This window comes from Xyrauchen texanus, chromosome 18, assembly GCF_025860055.1.
Source record: "Xyrauchen texanus isolate HMW12.3.18 chromosome 18, RBS_HiC_50CHRs, whole genome shotgun sequence".
NCBI classification, from domain to species: Eukaryota; Metazoa; Chordata; class Actinopteri; order Cypriniformes; family Catostomidae; genus Xyrauchen; species Xyrauchen texanus.
Window position 1 is genome coordinate 23154229 of NC_068293.1, and position 25135 is coordinate 23179363.

A 25135-nucleotide genomic window follows, 5' to 3' on the forward strand; every position below is an offset into this window, starting at 1 on the left:
AATAAGTACATGTTGTTTGTAAAGTAGCTCATATTAATTGAGTGAATTCATGGAAATGTTGTACTTTTATTTGTCACACAACAGCACTACTTAAGTGACCTGCAAATATTATAAACCTTAAAGAAATTGTTACCAGAGACAGCACCTAAAATAGTCATTTTCCCATTTACATGTACATTTTAACCTTAAATTGATTGACCTGAAATTGGTGGTTATTTGTCAATTACTTTTTTTGGGGCACGTAAATACAACTTTTTGACTAATTTCAATATTTTTCTGCATATGGTTAAACACGCAAAACTTCTTCACTACATCTGGATGCGGTTTAATTGGGGTAGTTTTTGTTTAGCTGCCTAGAGGCTTGTTGCTTCTACCTCCACTAACATCTAAGCTATCATATTTTGTGGTTTATGTCTAACATTCACTGCATTATCATACTCTGAGTCTGACAGTTATGATAAACAATAGCCATGCCATTAATACCAGGAGCAATAACAGCATGCTAAGAAACTGGTACTGTGAAATGCAGCTAATATTGACTTCTTTTGTTTTTTAATCCTTTCTCTTTTGTGTTTTGCTGTATTTTGCTATGCATACCTTTCCTTTTATTCTCTTTCCTTTTTAAATGCCTTTGGTATTCCCTTTTATTTCTTGCTACTTGCCTGATCATCTAAATTGTCAACATTTATTTTACAAACTAATGTTGCTTGTCTCCATCTCCTTTTCCGACTGGTGTCTGAAACTCCTCCCTGTTTCTTTTGGTTGATTTCTATGTTTTTTTCTTTAACGGAAATTGCTCGATGGCTCCTCCTCCTCCTTGTTCTGGTACTACCATTTATATTGATGCCTGCATCTAGTTTCACCCTCTGTGCCCTGCTCGATTCTGCCCTGTCCCCTCCCCCTTATACAGGCCCTGCCCTCTGATAGAGACACGCCCCCTAGCCCAGCTGAAGGAGACATGTCAAGCAGTGGTAGGTCTGCTCAATACATTGTCCTGTTTCTTTCACCACATTTTTTCCAGGTTTTTTTATGTATTCTTTTTTTAGTGGCGCTTGCTAATGCACTATTACTCTTGAGTTTTAAACTTCACATTGTCTTGCAAGTTTGTGCTACAGATTCAGATGTACATTTATGCATTTGGTGTACAATTTTATCCAAAGAGACTCACTGTGCATTCAAGGTATACCGTACGTTCCCTATCTGTCACTCACTCGACATTGTGTCGATGTAGTGACACTAGGGGTCGCACTTGGGAGCCCCAAACACCTCGGATCTTTGAGAAAAGGCAATGGGAATTGGCAAGTGGAATTTGCATGCCACCCTACCGGACATATGGGTTTAAAAAGAGCTGGCTGGCAACCACTCATTCAGATTTTTTCTCTGCAGTGTGGTCTCCGCAGTGTCTTCCCCTTCAGAGGGACACCTCCGACGCAGACCCTATATGGCCCCCAGCTGAACGATTTCTTTTCTTTGGGGATAAAAAAGGAGAAGAGGCCAGCCGGTGTTTATTTTTGGGATAGTCGACTGGTCCTTGAGGTGCAGGGGAATGTAGGACACCTGTAAAAGCGTTGGGAGAGGTTACGTGACTGCCAGATGCGCTGGCTACGAGGCACACAAAGGTCTGCCCGTCTCGCACTGCCAGTCCACGTAACACAATTCAGTTAGTCGTGGCATTTTGTATAGGGACCCCTAGTGTCACTACATCGACACAATGTCGGGTGAGTGACAGATAGGGAAGGTTCTGGTTACTTTCGTAACCTCCGTTCCCTGATGGAGGGAACGAGACATCGTGTCCCTCCTGCCACAACACTGATCTACCCATTGAAATGACCAGAACATTGTCTCGGCTCCTCAGCACAAAACATGAATGAGTGGTTGCAAGCCAGCTCCTTTTATACCTGTATGTCTGCCAATTCCCATTGGCCTTTTCTCAAAGATCAAAGGTGTTTGGAGCTAAAAAACATTTTAAATACTATCAATCACGTTCTCTTTATCCACTTTTTGTCTCCTTGAATACTTGAAAATTACATTTTAGAAATTATATATATATGTGTATGTATGTATTTTTAGTAAAGGCAGAATGGTCACCCCACTGACCATCTCATACATTTTTTAATTGTGCTTTCCACCGCTGTCTGATTGAGTGACAAAATTTCATGTCTTTCAGAAAGTTTAGACGAAGGGAATGAAAAGATTCCCTATCTAAATGCCAATAAAACGTGACAAAAACCAGCCATCATCATGTAATGGCAAAATCTTTGTCAGAGGTTTTTGCAGAGGAATCTGGCACCAGTATTTATTAAAAAGTGTTTTTAAACATGCAAGTGAGATTGTGGTCAAGTTGAAATTTGGGGTGGCAGAGTGGCTGTAAATGGAGCTGTGTGTATTTAGAGAGCTGCTATTTTGAAGCATTAGATAATGGCCCCAGGGGGAAATCAGACCTCCGTTTAAGTGGAAATGCTTTCAGAGGATGAAAATCTGCCAGTAGACATGTGTACTTACTCATAGTCTTTTGAGGGGGCGTAAAAGCTAATGAGTAGAATTGAACTTTATTTCATGAGCCTTAATTTTTCTTAAGGCTAAAGAGGAGACATTTGTGGATTATTTATATTGTGAAGATTAATAGGCTTCTAGAGCAGAACAGTACAGCAGTTTGTTAGTTAAGATGAAATGTGATTTCATTTAATGCACTCTGTGCTATTTGTGAGTGCCTCTGCTCCTTTAAAAGCTTCTGTCTCCATGATCACCAATCTTTCACACTCAAGACTTATGGGAAAATTGAGAATTAGTAACTTCCTGTTAAACTTTAGGGTGTCTCCTGTGTGAAAGAGGTGTGTGTGTGTTTTCATTTGTGGCTCCTTTAGGTGCCTTGTTTCTCTCTCTCTTAAAACAAGAGAAACCTTGCATTACAATTACAAGTACACTACCTGTCAAAACAATTACAAGTACAAGTACACTACCTGTCAAAAGTGTGTCTGTTCATTCTTTATCATTATTATTATTTTCCATTATTTAATATTATTAAATGACACAAATAGAAGTATTTTATAGTGACCAAAATGTTTAACAAATCAAAACTACAGGTCCTTCTCAAAAAATTAGCATATTGTGATAAAGTTCATTATTTTCCATAATGTATTGATAAAAATTAAACTTTCATATATTTTAGATTCATTGCACACCAACTGAAATATTTCAGGTCTTTTATTGTTTTAATACTGATGATTTTGGCATACAGCTCATGAAAACCCAAAATTCCTATCTCAAAAAATTAGCATATCATGAAAAGGGTCTCTAAACGAGCTATTAACCTAATCATCTGAATCAACTAATTAACTCTAAACACCTGCAAAAGATTCCTGAGGCTTTTAAAAACTCCCAGCCTGTTTCATTACTCAAAACCGCAATCATGGGTAAGACTGCCGACCTGACTGCTGTCCAGAAGGCCATCATTGACACCCTCAAGCAAGAGGGTAAGACACAGAAAGAAATTTCTGAACAAATAGGCTGTTCCCAGAGTGCTGTATCAAGGCACCTCAGTGGGAAGTCTGTGGGAAGGAAAAAGTGTGGCAAAAACGCTGCACAACGAGAAGAGGTGACCGGACACTGAGGAAGATTGTGGAGAAGGACCGATTCCAGACCTTGGGGACCTCGTGGAAGCAGTGGACTGAGTCTGGAGTAGAAACATCCAGAGCCACTGTGCACAGGCACCAGAAACAGCTGCAGAAGCGCCTGACCTGGGCTACAGAGAAGCAGCACTGGACTGTTGCTCAGTGGTCCAAAGTACTTTTTCGGATGAAAGCAAATTTTGCATGTCATTCGAAATCAAGGAGCCAGAGTCTGGAGGAAGACTGGGGAGAAGGAAATGCCAAAATGCCTGAAGTCCAGTGTCAAGTACCCACAGTCAGTGATGGTCTGGGGTGCCATGTCAGCTGCTGGTGTTGGTCCACTGTGTTTTATCAAGGGCAGGGTCAATGCAGCTAGCTATCAGGAGATTTTGGAGCACTTCATGCTTCCATCTGCTGAAAAGCTTTATGGAGATGAAGATTTCATTTTTCAGCACGATCTGGCACCTGCTCACAGTGCCAAAACCACTGGTAAATGGTTTACTGACCATGGTATTACTGTGCTCAATTGGCCTGCCAACTCTCCTGACCTGAACCCCATAGAGAATCTGTGGGATATTGTGAAGAGAAAGTTGAGAGATGCAAGACCCAACACTCTGGATGAGCTTAAGGCCGCTATCGAAGCATCCTGGGCCTCCATAACACCTCAGCAGTGCCACAGGCTGATTGCCTCCATGCCACGCCACATTGAAGCAGTCATTTCTGCAAAAGGATTCCCGACCAAGTATTGAGTGCATAACTGAACATAATTATTTGAAGGTTGACTTTTTTTGTATTAAAAACACTTCTTTTATTGGTCGGATGAAATATTCTAATTTTTTGAGATAGGAATTTTGGGTTTTCATGAGCTGTATGCCAAAATAATCAGTATTAAAACAATAAAAGACCTGAAATATTTCAGTTGGTGTGCAATGAATCTAAAATATATGAAAGTTTAATTTTTATCATTACATTATGGAAAATAATGAACTTTATCACAATATGCTAATTTTTTTGAGAAGGACCTGTATACTATTATAGTAATGTTCAGTTCAAGATAGATAGATAGATAGATAGCCCTAATATATATATACAGTGGGTACGGAAAGTATTCAGACTCCCTTAAATTTTTCACTCTTTGTTATATTGCAGCCATTTGCTAAAATCATTTAAGTTCATTTTTGTTCCTCATTATTGTACACACAGCACCCCATATTGACAGAAAAACACAGAATTGTTGACATTTTTGCACATTTATTAAAAAAGAAAAACTGAAATATCACATGGTCCTAAGTATTCAGACCCTTTGTTCAGTATTTAGTAGAAGCACCCTTTTGATCTAATACAGCCATGAGTCTTTTTGGGAAAGATGCAACAAGTTTTTCACATCTGGATTTGGGTATCCTCTGCCATTCCTCCTTGCAGATCCTCTCCAGTTCTGTCAGGTTGGATGGTAAATGTTGGTGGACAGCCATTTTCAGGTCTCTCCAGAGATGCTCAATTGGGTTTAAGTCAGGGCTCAAGAGTCACAGAGTTGTTGTGAAGCCACTCCTTCGTTATTTTAGCGGTGTGCTTAGGGTCATTGTCTTGTTGGAAGGTGAACCTTCGGCCCAGTCTGAGGTCCAGAGCACTCTGGAGAAGGTTTTCGTCCAGGATATCCCTGTACTTGGCCGCATTCATCTTTCCCTCGATTGCAACCAGTCGTCCTGTCCCTGCAGCTGAAAAACACCCCAACACCATGATGCTGCCACCACCATGCTTCACTGTTGAGACTGTATTGGACAGGTGATGAGCAGTGCCTGGATTTCTCCACACATACTGCTTAGAATTAAGGCCAAAAAGTTCTATCTTGGTCTCATCAGACCAGAGAATCTTATTTATCACCATCTTGGAGTCCTTCAGGTGTTTTTTAGCAAACTCCATGCGGGCTTTCATGTGTCTTGAACTGAGGAGAGGCTTCTGTCGGGCCACTCTGCCATAAAGCCCCGACTGGTGGATGGCTGCAGTGATGGTTGACTTACTACAACTTTCTCCCATCTCCCGACTGCATCTCTGTAGCTCAGCCACAGTGATCTTTGGGTTCTTCTTTACCTCTCTCACCAAGGCTCTTCTCCCCCGATAGCTCTTATGGAGGATTATGGAGGCCACTGTGCTCTTATGAACCTTAAGGGCAGCAGAAATGTTTTTGTAACCTTGGCCAGATCTGTGCCTTGCCACAATTCTGTCTCTGAGCTCTTCAGGCAGTTCCTTTGACCTCATGATTCTCATTTACTCTGACATGCACTGTGAGCTGTAAGGTCTTATATAGACAGGTGTGTGGCTTTCCTAATCAAGTCCAATCAGTATAATCAAACACAGCTGGACTCAGTTGAAGGTGTAGAACCATCTCAAGGATGATCAGAAGAAATGGACAGCACCTGAGTTAAATATATGAGTGTCACAGCAAAGGGTCTGAATACTTAGGACCATGTGATATTTCAGTTTTTCTTTTTTAATAAATGTGCAAAAATGTCAACAATTCTGTGTTTTTCTGTCAATATGGGGTGCTGTGTGTACAATAATGAGTACACTTGAATGATTTTAGCAAATGGCTGCAATATAACAAAGAGTGAAACATTTAAGGGGGTCTGAATACTTTCCGTACCCACTGTATATGTACGTATGTGTGTGTGTGTGTGTGTGTATATAGAACAGAATTTAAGGAGTTCCCATGTATACTGTGCATTAGATTTTTCTAGAAGCATTTAAAGCATTTGTAAAGAAATTAATATGTAGATCATTTATTTTTTTTGTTGGCAAAACTAATTTCAAGTGTTTAAGCATTAGCCAGAGCAAAACGGTTTAAGATAACAAGAAAATATACTGTGCATTTAGAGTGTTTTTCAAGGGCAACTGTTTGTACACGTTTTAATGTTTCAAAACAAACATTCTATAAAAGCATTAATTTGCTGGTATTTGTGATGGTGTAAGCAAATGGCCCTTAAAATCCAGACATAAACCATAAGAGTGGAATGTGGCTCTCTGTTTATGTCCCAGTTCCCTTTATCTGAATTTGCTCTCATGTGATAAATATTCATCATTCTCTTTCTCCTAATCCTCCTCTGCCTCACAGACATTATGCAAAACACACTTTTTTTGTTGTAAAATTCAGCCCTTAGAAGTCTAGCATGTGCTTGTTTTCTTTCTCAACCTCCCTTTTTATCATGTCTAGTGCTCCCTCTTGTGGAAAGATATTGTATTATAAAGGCAGTAAGGTAGCAGATATGAACAGTTTCTCATTTCGAATGTTAGGATGTTCATGTTTAAAGCAACAGTATTCTTAAGAATAATGACATTAATTACTGTTTGAGTTTATTCATGTCAAAATCTCAAGTTTAGAGTTATAGGCCTTTTTTAGTTGTTTACTTGTGGATTTTGTATGTTTTCTGGGAATTACGGCTTTTGCGTCAAATGAAAGTTAGTAAATGAGAGTTTATGTGAAGGGAAGAGTGTGTCTATGAGTCTGTGACACTAAGACATTTAATACTGTATAATGTGCATTGTACAGGCTGATAACGGATCAGTTGTGTGACAGTGTTTTTCAGGACGCACAAGACTCTGGAATCAGTGGATCCTCGGTTCACCATAAGGAGAAAGATGGAGCAGCTGAGGGAGGAGCTGGAGCTCACAGAGCAATTACGAGAGGTACACACACACAAATACTTGTAGTCAGTTCCCCATCACACACAGTATCTTATTCTTAATATTAGTTAATTATACACAATTAAATGTAAAATGTTTATCTAGGAAATGCAAAATGCTCCTGTGAATACTCTGCTAGAACACTTGTGTGAACTTGAGAGGAACAGAGTTTATTCATCCACTAAAAAGAACATTGGTTAAAAGTTATTGCTAAAGGATTCTGAGTTACAGTAGTTCTGAGATGAACCCTTATCTTATCCCTTCAAATCAAAATTTTCAGATATGAAATATAACAATAACTTTGAAGCGATTATCTTTGCATCCCAAAGGGTAGTTTCATCAGATTTTATAATACTACTGAGGGTGTTCTTAGAAATGTTGTGCTCACAGAATAACTCAACTGTTTCTGTATGTAAAAATCTGATTTGTATTTTTGTTGCATTTATCACTTTATTCTGATCATTTGGCAGATTATTGAAAGCAGATTGAAAGTAGTTCTTCCTGAAGATCTTGGCTCATCTCTTATGGATGGGGTTGTGCTGTGTCACCTAGTGAATCACATCCAGCCGCGTTCAGTGGCCAGTATTCATGTACCGTCCCCTGCAGTGGTGCGTCTCTCAGCTATCTACCCACACATTCACACAAACAGAATATGGAACCTATTTTTGTAGTGTAGCACTAAGTGCAGCACTATGCCATAAGTCATAAGCACAAAGTCAGTGGGCATGGTTTTGGTATTTTTGTGCAAGCATGTGCTAAGTCTTGGCGCTTGTGGGTTTGACAAAATTGCGCGCACAATGTGCTAATGGGCTAGGTCAAGTGCAATTGAATTCTGAGGTTCTTCTCTGGTTATTGCACCATTTGCGTACAATTATTTAGTCCATTCCCTTAAGCACACGTGATATAAACAAAGACGTTGATAGTGTAATTTGACTGTATGCAATGAATTAGAATAATAGAAATATGGACACACTCCTTTTATAAACTTAGAAAATATTTTTCTGATCAGGATTTAGATGTACGCTCAGTTAAATTATGGGGAATGTAAGTATTATTAATAATTTTCAGGATACACGTCACTTCTAGCAGTCGATTTTGATTTTGAACAATTAAATTGATTTTAAAACAAATACATTTAACCAAAAATATTTCTAAATTCAAATTACACTTCAAATGAAATTGAAATATAATCAAAGTAATTAAATGCTCAAAAAATGTTATACCAGAACTGCTTTTGAACCATCTTATTTAAATGACCTATTTCTAATTGTGCTTTGCGCCACTTCATTTACATACAATATACCCACTGTTTGTGCACATACACCCACAGATTGGGAAAACACTCTCACCCATGCCCACTTGCGCTTTGCACTGGCACAAAAATTACATTTAAAATTAGCACTCTCACAAAAATTGGATAAGATGTAGTACACAATCATTGCGTATAGTGCACTTTGCGCACTCATGAAAATAGAGCCTTATATGTGATTTAGACTGAAGTTTCTAACCAGTGGTGTTTCTCTTTTTTTGACATGTGTATGGTGTTGTTAAATCTCCAGCCCAAGCTTAGCATGGCTAAATGTCGCAGAAACGTTGAACAGTTTTTGGACGCCTGCAGGAAAATGGGAGTCCCTAAGGTGAATATTAGAATTTTTGGTGAATGCCATATGAATCAGACCTGTTTTTCAATGGCCACTGTTTGTACAAGTTTTAATATTGGCTTTAGAAGTCACATTTCACCAACAATCAGCTGTTAATGGCTATGTCCCATAGAATTTCCTGTTGAATTCAGGACCGATCTTAATCTGTGTCTGGGAAACTGTTAGTCAAAATGTGTGTTTATTTAATTTTTTTAAACCTGTATGCACAGGACTCCATGAAAACAGGTCATAGTTACTATCAATAACATAGCTGATTTTAAGTCAGATGTGTGAATTATCACAGTTTCTTTGGAGTTTTATGAATTTTAGAAGTCTGACATAAAAACACACTTGCACTTAAGAGAATGACAGAATAAAACATTCACACATGTTGACATGCATAGACAAATAGATGGAGGAGTCTGGAGGCCTGTGCTGCCATTACATTCAAAACCTTTGTTAGCCAAGTTATGTTGTCATTCAAATTCATGCATGTTTTGAGATTTTCACATAAAATCTTATTGATGGTCTCTCTGTTCAATCACAGTCTAGAACTGGCCTTCAAAGCCTCTTCCACTTCTAATCTGAATGGTTGAAGCAACTGAGATTGCCTGATACTGGTCTATGATCAGTCATGTCCTTGAAAGGACAGACCTTTATAGCTCTTTATAACTTCTTTAAAATAATTTCTGACTTTTGTTTAGCAGTTTCAGGAACCTAAAAGACCTCTCTTGTTATGGTCAATAGTTGTTTGGGAAAAAATTATACTAGATCAGCATAGGCACTTTCTCACAACTTTATAGTCCCCTACTAGAGCTGCATCATGCCTTGTATTATGTCACTGTGGCTTCAGGCTTCATTCATTTCCAGGGCTCCATTCCATCCTGTTAATGGCTTTGACCTGCTCTCAATTAAATTCATAGTCATTCTTATGGAATGTTTCCTTAAGCTTTATGTTCTAAGATAGGTTATATCTCAGGTTTTTCCTATAAACTTGCTAAATATTGAAAATGTGAATGAAAAATTATGAAAATGCAAAAAAGTTTTATGTAAAGGTAAGGGGGGGCCTGGGTAGCTCAGCGAGTAAAGACACTGACTACCACCCCTGGAGTCATGAGTTTGAATCCAGGGCATGCTGAGTGACTCCAGCCAGGTCTCCTGAGCAACCAATTTGCTTTGGAGGGTAGAGTCACATGGGTAACCTCCTCATGGTCGCTATAATGTGTAGTTCTCGCTCTTGGTGGGACACATGGTGAGTTGTTTGTAAAGCCTCCACACGCGATATGTCTCCACGTTTACGTGCTCAACAAGCCAGGTGACAAGATGCGTGGATTGATGGTCTCAGATGTGGAAGCAACTGAGATTCGTCCTCCACCACCAGGATTGAGGCGAGTCACTACGACACCACAAGGACTTAGAGCGCATTGGGAATTGGGCATTCCAAATTGGGGAGAAACAAAAAGGCAAGGGTAGAATGTTAGGGTTGGGGGAGAGAAAATGTAAATAGTTTAGTTTAAAAATAACAGAAGACAATCCAATGTCTCTACCAACATTGAAAAAAAAACATGTTTGTGTGTGTGTACATACTTGGCTATAGTGAGCAAAATTTGACAAAAACTCCCTTTGGAGACATTCAGCATATTCTCATTTAAAAAAGAAAAACATTCTTAATACATACTTAAATAAAAAGGCACTTTTCCAACATCAGACTGAACAGTTCTCATCATCTGGCCAGTTGGCATGGTATCATTTTCTTTTTCTACTGTGGTGTGGTGAAATCAAGAGAATGTACGTAACAGTTCCATATTTTGGCGACAGCGTGAGAGGTAAACATTGGAGGAAGATTGCATATTCAAGATTTCAGAACTGCTTTTTTCCCTGGTTATACTCTGCTTATACACATGAAAGACACAGCCAGCCCATATCGTAAAAAAGAAAGCAAAGAGAAAAAGGCGAGCAGTTTACCATCAAATGTTGCAGGCTTCTATATGCCAACAGAAACAAGCACACAGAAAAGTAAAAGTTCCCAACCTAGCTAAAAAGGACATTTATTGAGAGAATATTATATAAGTATTATAGGAAAATAAGATACAGTACAAATATATTGGAAAAGTTAAATCTAAAGGAAATGTGTATACTCTGGAATTCATTATATTTGTAAACAACTTCATTACAATTTTTTAAAATGCATGCTCTATACTTGGAAGTACATGTAATTTAACCTGTCCTCAGCCAGAGGTCAGAATGTTAAAATGCCAAACAATGTTTAAAAATGCAAGAAATTCATAAAAATAAATATCAAATTAAAGGTAGGAATCTATAAGATATCAATTAATACATACTGTGAAGAAAACTTTAAATTGCGTTTTCCATAAAATTCCTGTTTACTATCCTGTAGTCCTAAGAGTCCTCACTTTGCGTCATGTCCAAAACATTTTGTTATATCCTGAATAAATCAGACAATGTCATGATCAGCTATAACTGTGAGGATGCCTTTCCCACTTCCTGCTCATGGTGGATATTTGTTTTTAATATTTTAAATAATGTTTAAGTCTCTGCGGTCACAGCTTCAACATGTCATTCCCATTACGATAATCTCTGTTAGAATTGTGGGATAAATTTGGGCATTTTAGTTTATAGAGGCAGCTTCAACTGAGGAAAAAAATAAATGGCTCCAGTACATAATGCTTCGTTAAGATGGAAAATATTCAATTTTGTTATCTACGTTAGAATTTTCAGGATGGTTTGAAAACAGGAAAAAAATTAAAGAATTTAGAATGTGTTTTGTCGCTTAACTCCTTTACTGAACAATATTATCAGATAATTAAAGACTTTACACTTCTGTTGGATGCATCAAATTAAAATAGCATGCTTTTTAGTGTGTCTGACGGGGTTGTTATGAAGTGAATAAATATCAGTTTTCAGAACAAAGTGTTTTTATAAAAACCTGTTCCCTTAAATGGTTTGTTTGCTTTGTCTACAAATATGTCCATTTCAAATACATTTAGTTAAAAAAATCTCAAGAATCAGTACCCCATAAGTTGGCATTGGCAAATTGACAATCGTGAGTCGACAATTTAGCACATACTAAGGCCATTACACCAGAACGACTGGGAACAGGTCAGTATGATTAGCTAACAGTGCCGAGAATTCCGGGACTAGAAGGGTTTATAAACGTGCCGTGCCGTACCAATTGTTAACAAGCAGCTATATTTTAAGATGCTAAATGTTTTCTTTTAGGGTTAGGCTAAATTAATTATATTTAGCATATATATATATATATATATATATATATATATATATATATATATATATTGTGCTGGGGTGAGCAAGTGACAGACACACTGGGTGTGGCATCAAGCTTTGGAGAGGCATTTTTTGGAAATAATAATAAAAGTAAAATGTCCATAAAGGGTGATAATAAAGTGTTCAGGGGAATAGTGTTCATAACAAAGGGGGAATCTGGCATCCTCATGGTGACATGGGGCTCCGTGAAGGGCAGGGCAGTGTCCATGGAATGGCCCGGGCATGAGCACACGGTCCCCTCCAGGGTCCACGGCGTAAGGGGTGTCGGTGTGTGCATACATGCAGATTTGAAGCCGGCTCCCATAGAAGAGGTGCGCTCTGCGTTTTAAAGACAGCAGTGATGAAGCATTTATTCACATCAGGTGTGCTTCATTCACCGCTTTCAGAACGAGGCTTATTAATTTTGCAACTCTTCTCACTGTCCTGCCCAACTCCCGTCGTGAGCCTGGCTGAAGGGCTGCCCTAAGAGCCAGGGCAACGATGACGAGCTGGAGGTACTGATCATTTCGCCACTATATATATATACCGTCGGCCAAAGGTTTGGAGTAGTGTACATATTTTGCTTTTTCTAAGGAAATTGGTGCTTTTTATTCACCAAATGGCATTTAGCTGATCACAAATTACAGTCAGGACATTATAGATGTAAAAAAACAGTGCCATCACTATTTGAAAAAAATAGTTTTTGATAAAATCTAGACAGGCCCCATTTCTAGCAACCATCACTCCAACACATTATCCTTGAGTAATCATGCTAAATTGCTAATTTGGTACTAGAAAATCACTTGCCATTATATCAAACACAGCTGAAATTATTTGATTCGTTAAATGAAGCTTAACATTGTCTTTGTGTTTGTTTTTGATTAACCACATTATGCAATAGACTGGCTTGCCTTAAGGTAAATATTAGGTAAAAAATGGCAAAAAAGAAACCGCTTTCTCTAGAAACTCATCAGTCAGTCATTGTTTTGAGGAATGAAGACTATACAATGCTTGAAACTGCCAAAAAAAAAAACCTGAAGATTCCATACAAAGGTGTACACTACAGTTTTCAAAGTCAAAGGACAACTGGCTCTATCAAGGAAAGAAAGAGATGTGGAGGGCCAGATGTACAACTAAACAATAGGATAAATACAACAGAGTCTCTAGTTTGAGAAATAGATGTCTCAAAGATCCTCAGCGGACAGCTTCATTGAATTCTACCTGCTCAACACCAGACTCTTTTGTAAAGAAATAAAAATGTTTTGAAACAGAAAAACAAAAAGAAAAGGTTGGAGTGGGCAAAAAAACACAGACATTTGACAACAGATAACTGGAAAAGAGTGTTATGGATCTTAATCCCATTGAGCTTTTGTTGGATCCACTAGACTGTAAGGTGCGTGAGAATTGCCCGACAAGACAGCCACATCTATGGCAAGTGCTAGAGGAAGCGTGGGGTGAAATGTCACCTGAATATCTGGACAGTTAGAATGCTATGGATCTGCTAAGTTTTCATTGCTGCATGTTGGGAATTTTTGATAAAAAATCTTTGAAGTAGTTTAAGAAGCTCTGAATTTTTTCCAAATTGTAATAGTTATTGTTCATGTTATTAATGTCCAGACTATACATAGTGATCAGTTGAATACTACTTTGGTGAATAAAAGTTAAAAAAACAATTCCATAATCTGTACATTATTTCAAAGTTTTGGCCACCAGTGTATATACATATACATATATATATATATATATATATATATATATATATAAATTGTAATATATATAAATATATTAGGGCTCTTGATTTAACACTTTAATTCAGTGTGATTAATTATATAAAAATAGTGCATAAAAAAATGATATCACAAGTAATCATGTCCCCTGACCATAATAAGGGATATTCCTTCCATCTGAGCAATTCAAGCTTGAAGTACCACCTGTTTTCTCCAGGGGGCTGTTTTCAACTTCAGCTGTTTGGGCAACGTGCTTATAAAGAGAAGAAACCACACTCACCAACAGCAGACAAAACAAGATGAGAACACATTCTTGCATTCAAACACAGCTTGAGCGAGCACAAATACAAACGCAGTGATCTCAAGATGTATTTTACTAAGCTTCAAAATGTGTTTATTTTGACACAGCGACGTAAAAACGTTATGTTTATGACTAGACGCTCCTAAAGCGTCTGACGCAGGTGTGCATTGACACGATATCTCATAATAAATCTATCTTGGACTGATTAACAAATTACATTTCAAAATGGATTGTGTGAAATGTAGGCCAATGATAGGCAGATGACGTAAGTTCAATAATATGTAAATAAACAAAATATTGCATACTAAAGCCACTTTTGAATTGTCTTTTTGGTAACACTTTACAATAAGGTTCTATTTCTTAACATTAGTTAATGCATTTGGTATCATGAACAAACAGTTAACAATATATAGTTTACAGCATTTATTAATCTTTGTTAAAATTAGTTAAGAAAATTGTTGATTTTAAGTTCATGTTAGTTCGTAATACATTTACTAATGTTAACAAACAACTTTTGATTTGAGAAATGTATTAGTGTATGCTGAAATTAACATTAACTAAGATTAATAAAAGCTGTAAAAGTAATGTTCATTGTTAGTTCATGTTAACTAATGTTAACAAATGGAACCTTGTTACCATCTTTTTTAATGTTTACTCGTGTGCCACAATGATGTAATGCGTTTTATTTATCTATATTGTTTTTTTTATAATATATATTTTATTTATATTGATTTAAATATAACTATTTATAAGTATTTAATCATTATTTATTTAATTATTGTTACTTGAGGGGCTTTCTAAGCAAATATTTATACATTTGATTAATTTGATTAATGTAATTAATTCGATAAAAACATAGTAATCAATTGACAGCCCTTATAAATATATATATTATTGTCAATTTTGCGACTGCTCTAATTTTTTTTCCATTCTTGCTTAAACTGCTAACAAGTTTCCATCTGTTGTGAAGTTCTGCCCACAGTAAATCAATGTTACAATAACATACATAGTACCTGGCCAACTGGTTGTTCTGATTAGTGTGTCTTACAGGAAGCTGCTACATGTGTAGCTTGTAGTTGTTATAGCTTGTATCTGTAGTAGCATGTGTCTTTCATGCCTGCTATGTTGATAGCTGGTTTTTAAAAGGCTAGTTTAATTTCTTGCCGTATTTTGGGCTTCCTTGGTGAGCCTTGTTTATTCAGTACTGTATACCAAGATATTTAATTTTATTTTTTTTGGTTTAGTTTTTTGAATGGTGTTGTATTGTATTTTTAAAAGTGTATGATTGTGATTTACTACAATTGATTGTTATTTTTTATCTCTATAACCTGCACATCATTGGTGGCTTCTGTCCAGAAACTGCAGATGAAAATTAGCTTTTAGCTATATCTGGTACAATATAAACCGATCAGCCACAACATTAAAACCACCTGCTTAATATTGTGTAGGTCCCCCTCATGCTGACAAAACGGCGCCAGTAGCATTCTGAGATGTTATTCTTCTCACCACAATTTTACAGAGCGGTTATCTGACTTTCCGTAGACTATGTCTGGCCATTCTCATCTGACCTCTCTCATCAACAAAGCATTTCTGTCCACAGAACTGCCACTCACTGGATGTTTTTTGTTTTTTTTTTGGCCCCATTCTGAGTAAAATCTAGAGAATATTGCGTGAAAATCCCAGGAGATCAGCAGTTACAGAAATATTCAAGTCAGCCCATCAGGCACCAACAATCATGCCACAGTGGACAATCCCCATTCTAATGGTTGATGTGAACAATAACTGAAGCTCCTGACCCGTATCTGCATGATTTTATGCACTGCTGCCACATTATTGTCTGATTAGATAATCACATGGATGATTGTTGGTGCCAGAGGGGTACAGTATTTCTGTAACTGCTGATCTCCTGGTATTTTCATGCACATCAGTCTCTAGAATAAAAAAAAAAATAAAAAATACATCCATTGAGCAGCAGTTCTGTGGATTAAAATGCCTTGTTGATGAGAGAGAGGCATTGTTCCTGAAAATTAACAATTTAATAAATAAATAAGTCAAATAAATTTCACCACTGGCATTCTGACCATACTAAAACTCACCATTGCTTTGTTTTTTTATCTGGGCTGTGCTCTCATTTGAGAGTAGTCTTTAAGTGGAGTTATGCATTAGCTAAGCAAAGCTTTGTCTAGCATGACCTGCACAGCTTTGGTTTACTGGCTTTTACAGCTCTCTCGCTTTTTACACTGCTGCTTGATTTTGTGACTTGTGCTTGGCATATGCTGAACATGCTCTGCTAACCACCTTCCAATTTGTGCACCTGCTAACAGTATCTCCCCCAGCACACCTTACACAAGCCACAGCTGCTCCCTCAAAGATTTTCTCTTTTTCTGAAGGCAGTATGACGGTCATTCTCAGGAAATGTAGCCATTAGTGCCCCCCCCATAATTTCCTGTGAAAAGGTTACTGCTGAATGTACTCATATTTCCTCACCTAATGCCCAAAGTAGCAGGGCCTTAAATGCCATATGCATAGGGGGGATCACATTTGTTCCCCATTCTGAAGGTTGATGTGAACATTAACTGAATCTCCTGACCCACATCTGAATGATTTTATGAATTGCACTGCCTGCCACATGATTGGCTGATTAGATAATTGCATGAATAAGTAGGTGTATAGGTGTACCTAATAAAGTGGTTGGTGAATGTGTGTGTGTGTGTGTGTGTGTGTATATATATATATATATATATATATATATATATATATATATATATATATATATATATATATATATATACATACATACATACATACAGTATATACAGTATATATTTATTATTTATTACATTATTATTTAGTAAAATCTATCAAATAATATAACTAAGTGCAGTACCCTATTACTTATCTCAGTAAACTCAAAGTCATTAAGGACAAACATAGCACAGAAATGTAACAGTGTTTGATGACCTCCAAGCATTTGTTTTTACCTTTTGACCTTTGTCAGTGGCTAATCACCTACCTTATCTTTTTCTGTTTCTGGATGGGCATTCTCTCCTCTTTTCTCATTTTCATTATTTTGGTTATAATTCTTCTTCTTTTCTCTGATCATGTCTCCCTCCATTCATTCAAATGACTCCATTCTTTCATTATAACTCATTCTCTTCCTGGTTCACTCTTTCTGCTCTTTCTCATCCCATCCATGTTTTAAATCTCTCCCAGTCCTCTCTCTGTTCGGCTTATGACATTCTGCAGTTTAATCTTCGGACGGTCTGGGCCATGGTCGGGGCCTTGGTAATGCTGGAGAGCAGAGGAGAAAAACAGATGGAAGGAAAGGTGGAAAGTGACAGGGAGAGAGAGACTGAGGGGAAGAAGCTTGTCCCTGAGTCCACTCAGACTCCACCACCTTCCTGGCAAATATGGGATCTGATTGGCTCAAGTTTGCTACATGTTTTCTGTCTGGTGGTGCTGTTTGTGGCCTACAGCTGGAGTGAATTTAAATAACATACTAGGCTCTGAACATGCAAAATTACTTTTGTGCCCACAATGAATATCGACAAATGGATATGATGTTACGCTCTAGCGCTTCCGTTTTGAATAAATAACAAAAATAGTTACATTTTCAAATACACCATCTACTCCACTTTCGCAGAACACTTGAAACCATGCGGCTTTGAAGTTTGTTTTGTTTGTATTGAGCTAAGATGTCAACCTGTGATGTTTAAATCCTCTATTGGTAGAGGATTTCCTCTCTCATGAGGTCATAGGAGTATGAATGGAAGTGAATGGAGCACAAAGTCTAAGATGACCACACTAACTATGTTTCCATCCAAGGATTTTTTGCAGAAAAAGTTTTAGCACATCAAAATAAAGCTGATGGAAATGCAAATTATCGCTGAATTTATCTACGTAATATTTTTCTGTTTAACTCTAGCACATAAACTCTATGATGATGTCACGAAAAAACTTGTTTGGAAACACTGTTTGTTGAGAAAATTGGCATTAGCGCAAAACGGTAGTGTCACATGACAGAATTTACCCCAATCGTTAGCCTATGTTAATCATGACGACGGTATACATCCTTGAAAGCCAATTTATTGCATTTGATTATGAATTGATCTTAACGGCATAGCACAGATCTGATGCTGCAAACATGACACTTCCAGGACTACCAACACATATATCTCGTATCGTGCACATCAAGTGCACGGAGAACAAATCAATGGCCACTGTTTGTGATTTATTTAATCGTGGTAGCCATCCGTTTATTAAAGTAGCTTTTCCACACAATTCAAAAGAATAGATGGCAGTCATGGAATTAGACCACAATTCAAAAAAAGACATAATTTCTGTCCACAGTGTTTTAAATTAAAATAAATACACAATACTAGGACAAAAGCTTACAGTGTGCTTTTTTGGAACACTAACATATCCCAGTTCTATAAAATTATTGTTTAACTTACTTTTGAAAAAAATGCTTGCAAAATTCACTGTATTAAATTAAATTAATTAGCCTACCAAATTAATAAAGCATTAAATAAAATCATTAATTATCAAATGAAAAAATATATATTTTTGACCTAGGCCTATATAATTCCCTTTTCTTTACACAAACTTAACCCTGTTCTGCAAACAAAAAATGTTTGGCTGAATCAGAACTATTTGTCCAATGCTGAGCTTGTGAACATTTTAAACCTTTTAAATATTTGAAATTAACCCTCTTTACCTCGGATCACATTTGCTGAGCTTCTTCAGAAAATGTCGACTGCATTATGACACTAAAATTAATTTGAGATGACAATCAAGTTCAGTTGGTCGTTAAAAGTTGCTGGACAAATATGCAGGACACAATACAGTTGTGATGGCAATGCTTTAGATTAGATGATTGTTCAAAATAGCCCTTTGAATATCAGACATGTATCATATATGTTCACTGCATCAATTTTTCTTTAGTAGCGGTGCACAATGCATATACACATCGATGGATGGTCCTTATACTAAGACCGAAAGTTTCCACCACTACTTGGTGCAGGTTGCCAGCTTGAACAGTCAGAACCGGTGGCAACCTGCGATAGGTGCAACATCAGGACCAATATTACAGACCAATCAGAAGGGCAACTATTCCCTTTTGATTGCAATTCCTCATCTTCTGATTGCATTTATTTGTGAAATTAAAATGAGAGTAAGCTGTCTAATTTCAATGAAAGGTCTCAATATTCTCCCCGTTTTACCAAAACTTTTTAGGAAAATAAATAGGGACATCTGGGAGGCAAAAGAACACAATTATCGATATACACCCATTTCTGTATGGAAACGGCATAAGGGCAGGTTTCTTTTGCAATAAACCAAAACTTATGTGACAAAGTGTTTTTTAAACATGACTGTCATCGCTCACACCATTTTTTTTTGTTTCCGATAATAGGTCATTTGAATGGAAACAAGCAGAAGACGGCAAATTTCCCAAACTTCCTTTTATGCATTTTCACTTTGTCGATAACATAGCATGAAAAGTAGATGGAAACTAGGCTGTCTGACTTGAGAAATTTCATCTTAAAATAGACACTGTCTGATTTATGGGGAGAGAAACATAAAGATATTCGGCCCTTTTGGTCAGAGCACATTTAGAATACAAGAAGAAGAAAACAGGTTTGCGATTTGTAGTTTCATCATTTCATAAATTTCGCCAACACTTGCTTCTTGATTAGGCTATGGTGAAACAATGCATAACACATTCTGTTACTCAAAATACAAAACATTTTTGTAAGAACACTTTTTTAAAAAGTATTTAAAGTAGGCTACTAGGTGCACTGTGCACTTTAAATAAGGAGCGGAAAATGGACACGCCCTCACTTTCAACACCTACTTCAAAACACTGAATTTCAACAGTTATACTGCTAAACAAAACAAATGCAGAACAAATTATTGTTGCTACTCCTGAGAAATTCAATTCTAAACAATATGTAAGCAGTATATTTATTTGCAAACCACAGGAATTCAAACAGTTATGGAGGTCTTGTCTCATACCAATCATCCCAATGATCAGCAATAAAATCAAGCACATTTTTGGTCTGTGTCACAGAAATAACATGCAGACGGTAGGCAGACAATAATATCAGGACACTTGAGTAAGCAACAGCCAAGATGCCATTGAAGCAAAATACTGTCTTTGCTTTACACAGAAGTCTTGTATGAAAAGGTTAAATATATGATTAAAAACATTAATCATTAGCATAAGTGCTAATTAATCTATACTGTTTGTAAAAAGCAGCAGCTTTTGGCTAATAGTGTTTTTAAGGATCAGCATATATTTTTAGAAAGGATATCATGTTGCCAATGTAAATCACATTAATCTTTTATTTAGATTGAGAATAATTAAAGATCCTGAACAGTCCTTGTAAATGATTACAGAGTTATTGTCTATTACTTTAAGCTGATTATGTTTTCTCCCATTGAAAGGGGTCAGAATAGGAACAATGATTCTTGCATTCATTTCCTGATTAATTGTAGAGCAAAATGATATATAGAGAACTAAATTGAATTTTTAATTAATGTAATAAACTCCATTCCACAGATGTGTGACTAAACCAAATCAAACAATGAGGAACGACTGGGTCTGGAATAAAGATCTTATTCATGTATTCTATCAGTGATCTGTAATAGAGACAGAGGCGAGTCTTTTAAATAAGTATTCATTAAAATATCAGATTAAAACATCTGACTGGTTTTGCATTTGAAAGCATAAAAAAGAAGCTATTAACAGACAGTAATGATGTCACTTAGACCTCAGTAAGTTAGTGAAGCTCTTGACATCACTTCTTTTAACATAATGCTTTGAACATTATCAGTGTGATCTCAGCAGTTTGTAGTTATAACTGGTGCTGCGTTCGTCATCCTTTTTGACAAAAAAAAAGAAAACTATATTGACTGTTCGGGACCTTTTCAAAATGGGGAAAAAATAATTGGTGGCATTTCTCAGTTACTTAATGTTATTTTCCAGAAAAGCTACCGGATGCAAAAAGTGTTCGTATTGCTTAAAGTCTTACATGGCTGCATTGGTTCTTTCGACTGCTTGAATGCTTCTGTTCTCTTAATAATGCAGCCTGGTAGAGGTTTTGACATCTTTCTGTGTTATGTTTAGTGCTGCTGCTAATGGACTTTGTAAGGCTTTGTAGTTTTTATGACACCGTAAATGAAAAGGAATAAATGTACAATTTGGATAGTTTTTCTCATCTCTGTTGTTCTTTTTCTTAAAGATATGCCATGTTTTAGCCTTAAGAGAATACGTGTGTTCAGACTTTAGTGTTTGAGATTATCCAAACATTCAATTGTGTTAAGAATTGATTTCAAATCTGGCATCACTGCTAAAGGTGAGACTTTTAATAGTTTTAATAACTATATTCAGTAACGAAAGCACCATGATATTAAATGCTCACTTTTGTAATTGTTTCTGTGAGCTCATTAATACATTGTGTTCATGATTACTGGATAAATGTTTTTTGTTTTTTGTATGTTAACAAGCTATTACAATTTGAACTAACTTTGATAAATGAACATAAAAAAAAAAGATAAAAAAATGCTTTAAAGCCATCATTGTTTATTGTTAGTTCATGATACCTAATGCATTGATATTAACAAATAGATCTTTGTTGTAAAGTGTTACCTAATTCTTTGAGATTCTATGCTTTTTTTCTGAAATATTTCGGTAAAATATTTTAGAGCTGAGCATTGCTAGAATATATATATATATATATATATATATATATATATATATATATATATATATATATATATATATATATATTGTGTATATATATATATATACCAAGCCTGGAAAATGTAAAACTCTGATAATTTCAGGTTTTGACTCTTTTGTCTTTGACTTAGCTTTGATTTCCTTCTTTTTAAATCTCTCTCTGCAGGATAAGTTATGTCTGCCTCATCATATTCTGGAGGAGAAGGGGCTCATCAATGTTGGCATTACTGTCCAAGCTTTGCTAGATGAGACTTTGACTACTCAAACACTCTTCACATGAGTCACACATGCATAATTCTACTCAACTAACTCACACATACACAACACACTAATTCCTGTGGACAGACATGCACCAACAGATGACTTCTCGGGACAGCAACCAGATGTTTTAGATCCTTGATTGCAGGTATATGTTCTTGTTTTCCATATTTTAAGTACTATTATCTTATCACTTCACTGTTGCTCCTGCCATAGTCATCATGGACAAATACAAAAATTGCTCAAAACCTAGCTTGAGATATGAAATTCTTTATTTAATATAGATATATTTATTAAACGGCTAGTTGGGAGATGTACATGAAAGACAGTATTTTTCTTGATGGTTTTATATGCATCTAATGTTGTGTAGAATATATGATGTCTGAGTTAGACCTTTAGTGACCCTAGAATTGTCCAAAACACTCGTCCTCCCAGTATCTTATGTAAAAGGACTGTTTTTAGCCATTTTTGAATGATGATGGTATTGTCTCAGGGGAAGAGTGACCTCATTATAATTTCATAGTTTCTGCTCTGCTTACATTTTAAGTCAGGTATTTTTTACTAAAATAATATGTTGTGTGTGTGTGTGTGTGTATGTGTGTATGTACAGATGAAAGCAAAATATACCTGACATCTATTTTAATTGTGTTTATGTGTGGAAAAGTACCACATCTTCAGGAGACTTCAGTTCATTTTAAGAGAGAGAGAGAATGAGAGCACATGTTTGCACCTTTTTTATGTAAGTCTTTGTGTAAGAATTTGTATTTTTTTAGTTAGCTCTACTTGTGCATATTTCCTTATGTAAAGTTTGTTGTCCAAAGATTCAGCTCCTATTAAACAGACCAAAAAATGCTCTCTCACTAAAGATTATTTGACAGTTGCCAAAATTATTATTCAGTATCAAACTGATGTATAGTTGAGATTCAGAATGTATTAAAATTTGTAATCAAGTTTTGTATTTGTAGAACGATTTGTAATGTGATAATGGTTAATGCAGGTAGGACAGGACGTTTATATTTTATGTGCATATTTCAGTGAGAATATATTTGATTTTTTTTTTTTTTCTTGGTTAAATTTAAAGCACAGTTCCTTAGATTAATGTTCACTAAAGGGCAAGTAAAGCAACTTTATTATTACAGTCTAGGTTCTTATATAACAGCAATCATTACTATGACACTTCCTTAACTGATTTCAGAGAAACTCTCTTGGTTGTAATTACATATTCATAACAATAATCTACTTGCTATAATTATAAATAAAAATACACTCACAAACATTGTCTGCTCTTAAATCTGTAAATAATTTTATGATTTACATATTGCAAACTAAAAGCTAGCCAAAATTGTGATTTGTTGTGCTGAGAAAACATAAGTCCTGGCTTTTTCATTGACAAAATGTTTCGATTTCCCTTAAACTAAAAAAATTGACACTTTTTCCCCATTCTATCTATCTCTTTAACATTTCTTTTGATCAAATAACAATTAATTTATGACAGGTTTAGAGGTATCAGAAAAAGAGAATAATTAGATTTAGGTCTTTGAATGAAGTTTTGAAAGAGATATTATATTTAAAATGTTCAAAACATTCATAAATATGTTTCAGAATTTCTATCGGGAGAATCTTGGTATTTTCTGAATTTGAGCACTCATCTGACAGTTTTGTATTAGACAATACTATCAATATTTGCATCCTATAGAAATTCACTGCTGTATCTTTTGTGAAATTCTGCTCTTAGCGTTGTCCTCTGACATTTAAGTTCAACTACAAGATCAAAAACAAATCTTTGCAGCAGTGGGCAAGTTGTGCAACAGTACTGTAATATCAACATTCTCTACCACTATAGAGAAAACCTTTGAAAAATCAGTGAAGCTACTTTTCAATGAATACAATAAATGAGAGTTTAAATGCAGGTTTGATTTGAGAAATTAGTGTTTTTTGCACTTTATATGTTTTGGAATGTTTTGTTTTTTTTGGCAACTGGCAAATAATATTATTCATGGAAATTTATTACAGGATTTGGTGAAATCAAATGAGCTAATTAAATCAATGTTTGATTAAAAGTCACCAAAAAATGGGATACAAATCTTTAACTGCTGAATGTTATGTGGCTACTATTCTATTTTTTTCTTGATGTGTAGAGAAAAAAGCTTGTACTAAAAATGTTTGTACTGTATTTTTCTTTTTTTATATATAAATAGTAATTATTTTTCCATGTCTTTTCAGAGTTTGAGATTTTCATATTTTTTTATGTTTGCTTATTCTGATGTGGCATATTTTACCCTTTTATAAATCTGTAATTTTGTAACTCTCCCTTTAAATTTTACAGTGCATGCACATTAATGTTTTTGGGGAAAGCATGCATGTAACTACACCTTTTGCCTTAACCTCTGTATTTAAGGTTTATTTGAACCAACTTCTTTCAGTAAATAATTTCACCTTCAAAGACCAGTTTGTTTCTTTAACAATCAAGACAGACATGACAAAGTTCTTAATTGCTAAGACTCTTTTTATGTTTTATTTTACACTGTTCTGTATATAAGATTACATTTATTGTCTGAGAATATTTGAGTTTCATTTACTTGGTGAAAAATTAAAGCTTGTTAATACATTTTAGGATAATTGTATAAAAAAAAAAAAAAAGAGTAGTCACTCACTGCAGATCAAATACAAAATTTAAACCAAAAGCTTTTATTGAAGGAAATGGACAGAAATCTCTAAAACGAAATATCCTGTTAATGATGAGTCCAGGAGGTTTGCACTAAAAATTTAAGGATACCAAAACAGTGTTTAGGTAATGTGTTTTTTTGTAATGATCTGGAAGGTACAAGGGCTGGCTGCCATAACTCAGTTGTGGCACAGTTTTTAGGCATTCAGATATTTGGCGTGATGCTTGA

The 25135-nt window shown here is 35.9% G+C and overlaps 1 protein-coding gene across 6 annotated transcripts in view; it reads left to right on the forward strand.

Moving 5' to 3' along the window:
- LOC127659105 (leucine-rich repeat and calponin homology domain-containing protein 1-like) overlaps positions 1–24701 on the forward strand; it is an 80001-nt gene extending 55300 nt beyond the window's left edge. For 4 of the 6 annotated variants that reach the window (XM_052148750.1, XM_052148754.1, XM_052148751.1 and 1 more), the window contains 5 exons: positions 858–971; positions 7180–7289; positions 7757–7894; positions 8846–8923; positions 22150–24701. In XM_052148750.1, coding sequence (XP_052004710.1) covers positions 858–971; positions 7180–7289; positions 7757–7894; positions 8846–8923; positions 22150–22263 — 554 coding nt within the window. In that variant the 3' untranslated portion in view covers positions 22264–24701. Of the gene's footprint in view, positions 1–857; positions 972–7179; positions 7290–7756; positions 7895–8845; positions 8924–22149 lie in introns of those variants that run through there. The other 2 variants (XM_052148752.1, XM_052148756.1) reach the window with 2 other exon arrangements.
- The last annotated feature ends 434 nt before the right edge of the window (positions 24702–25135 follow it).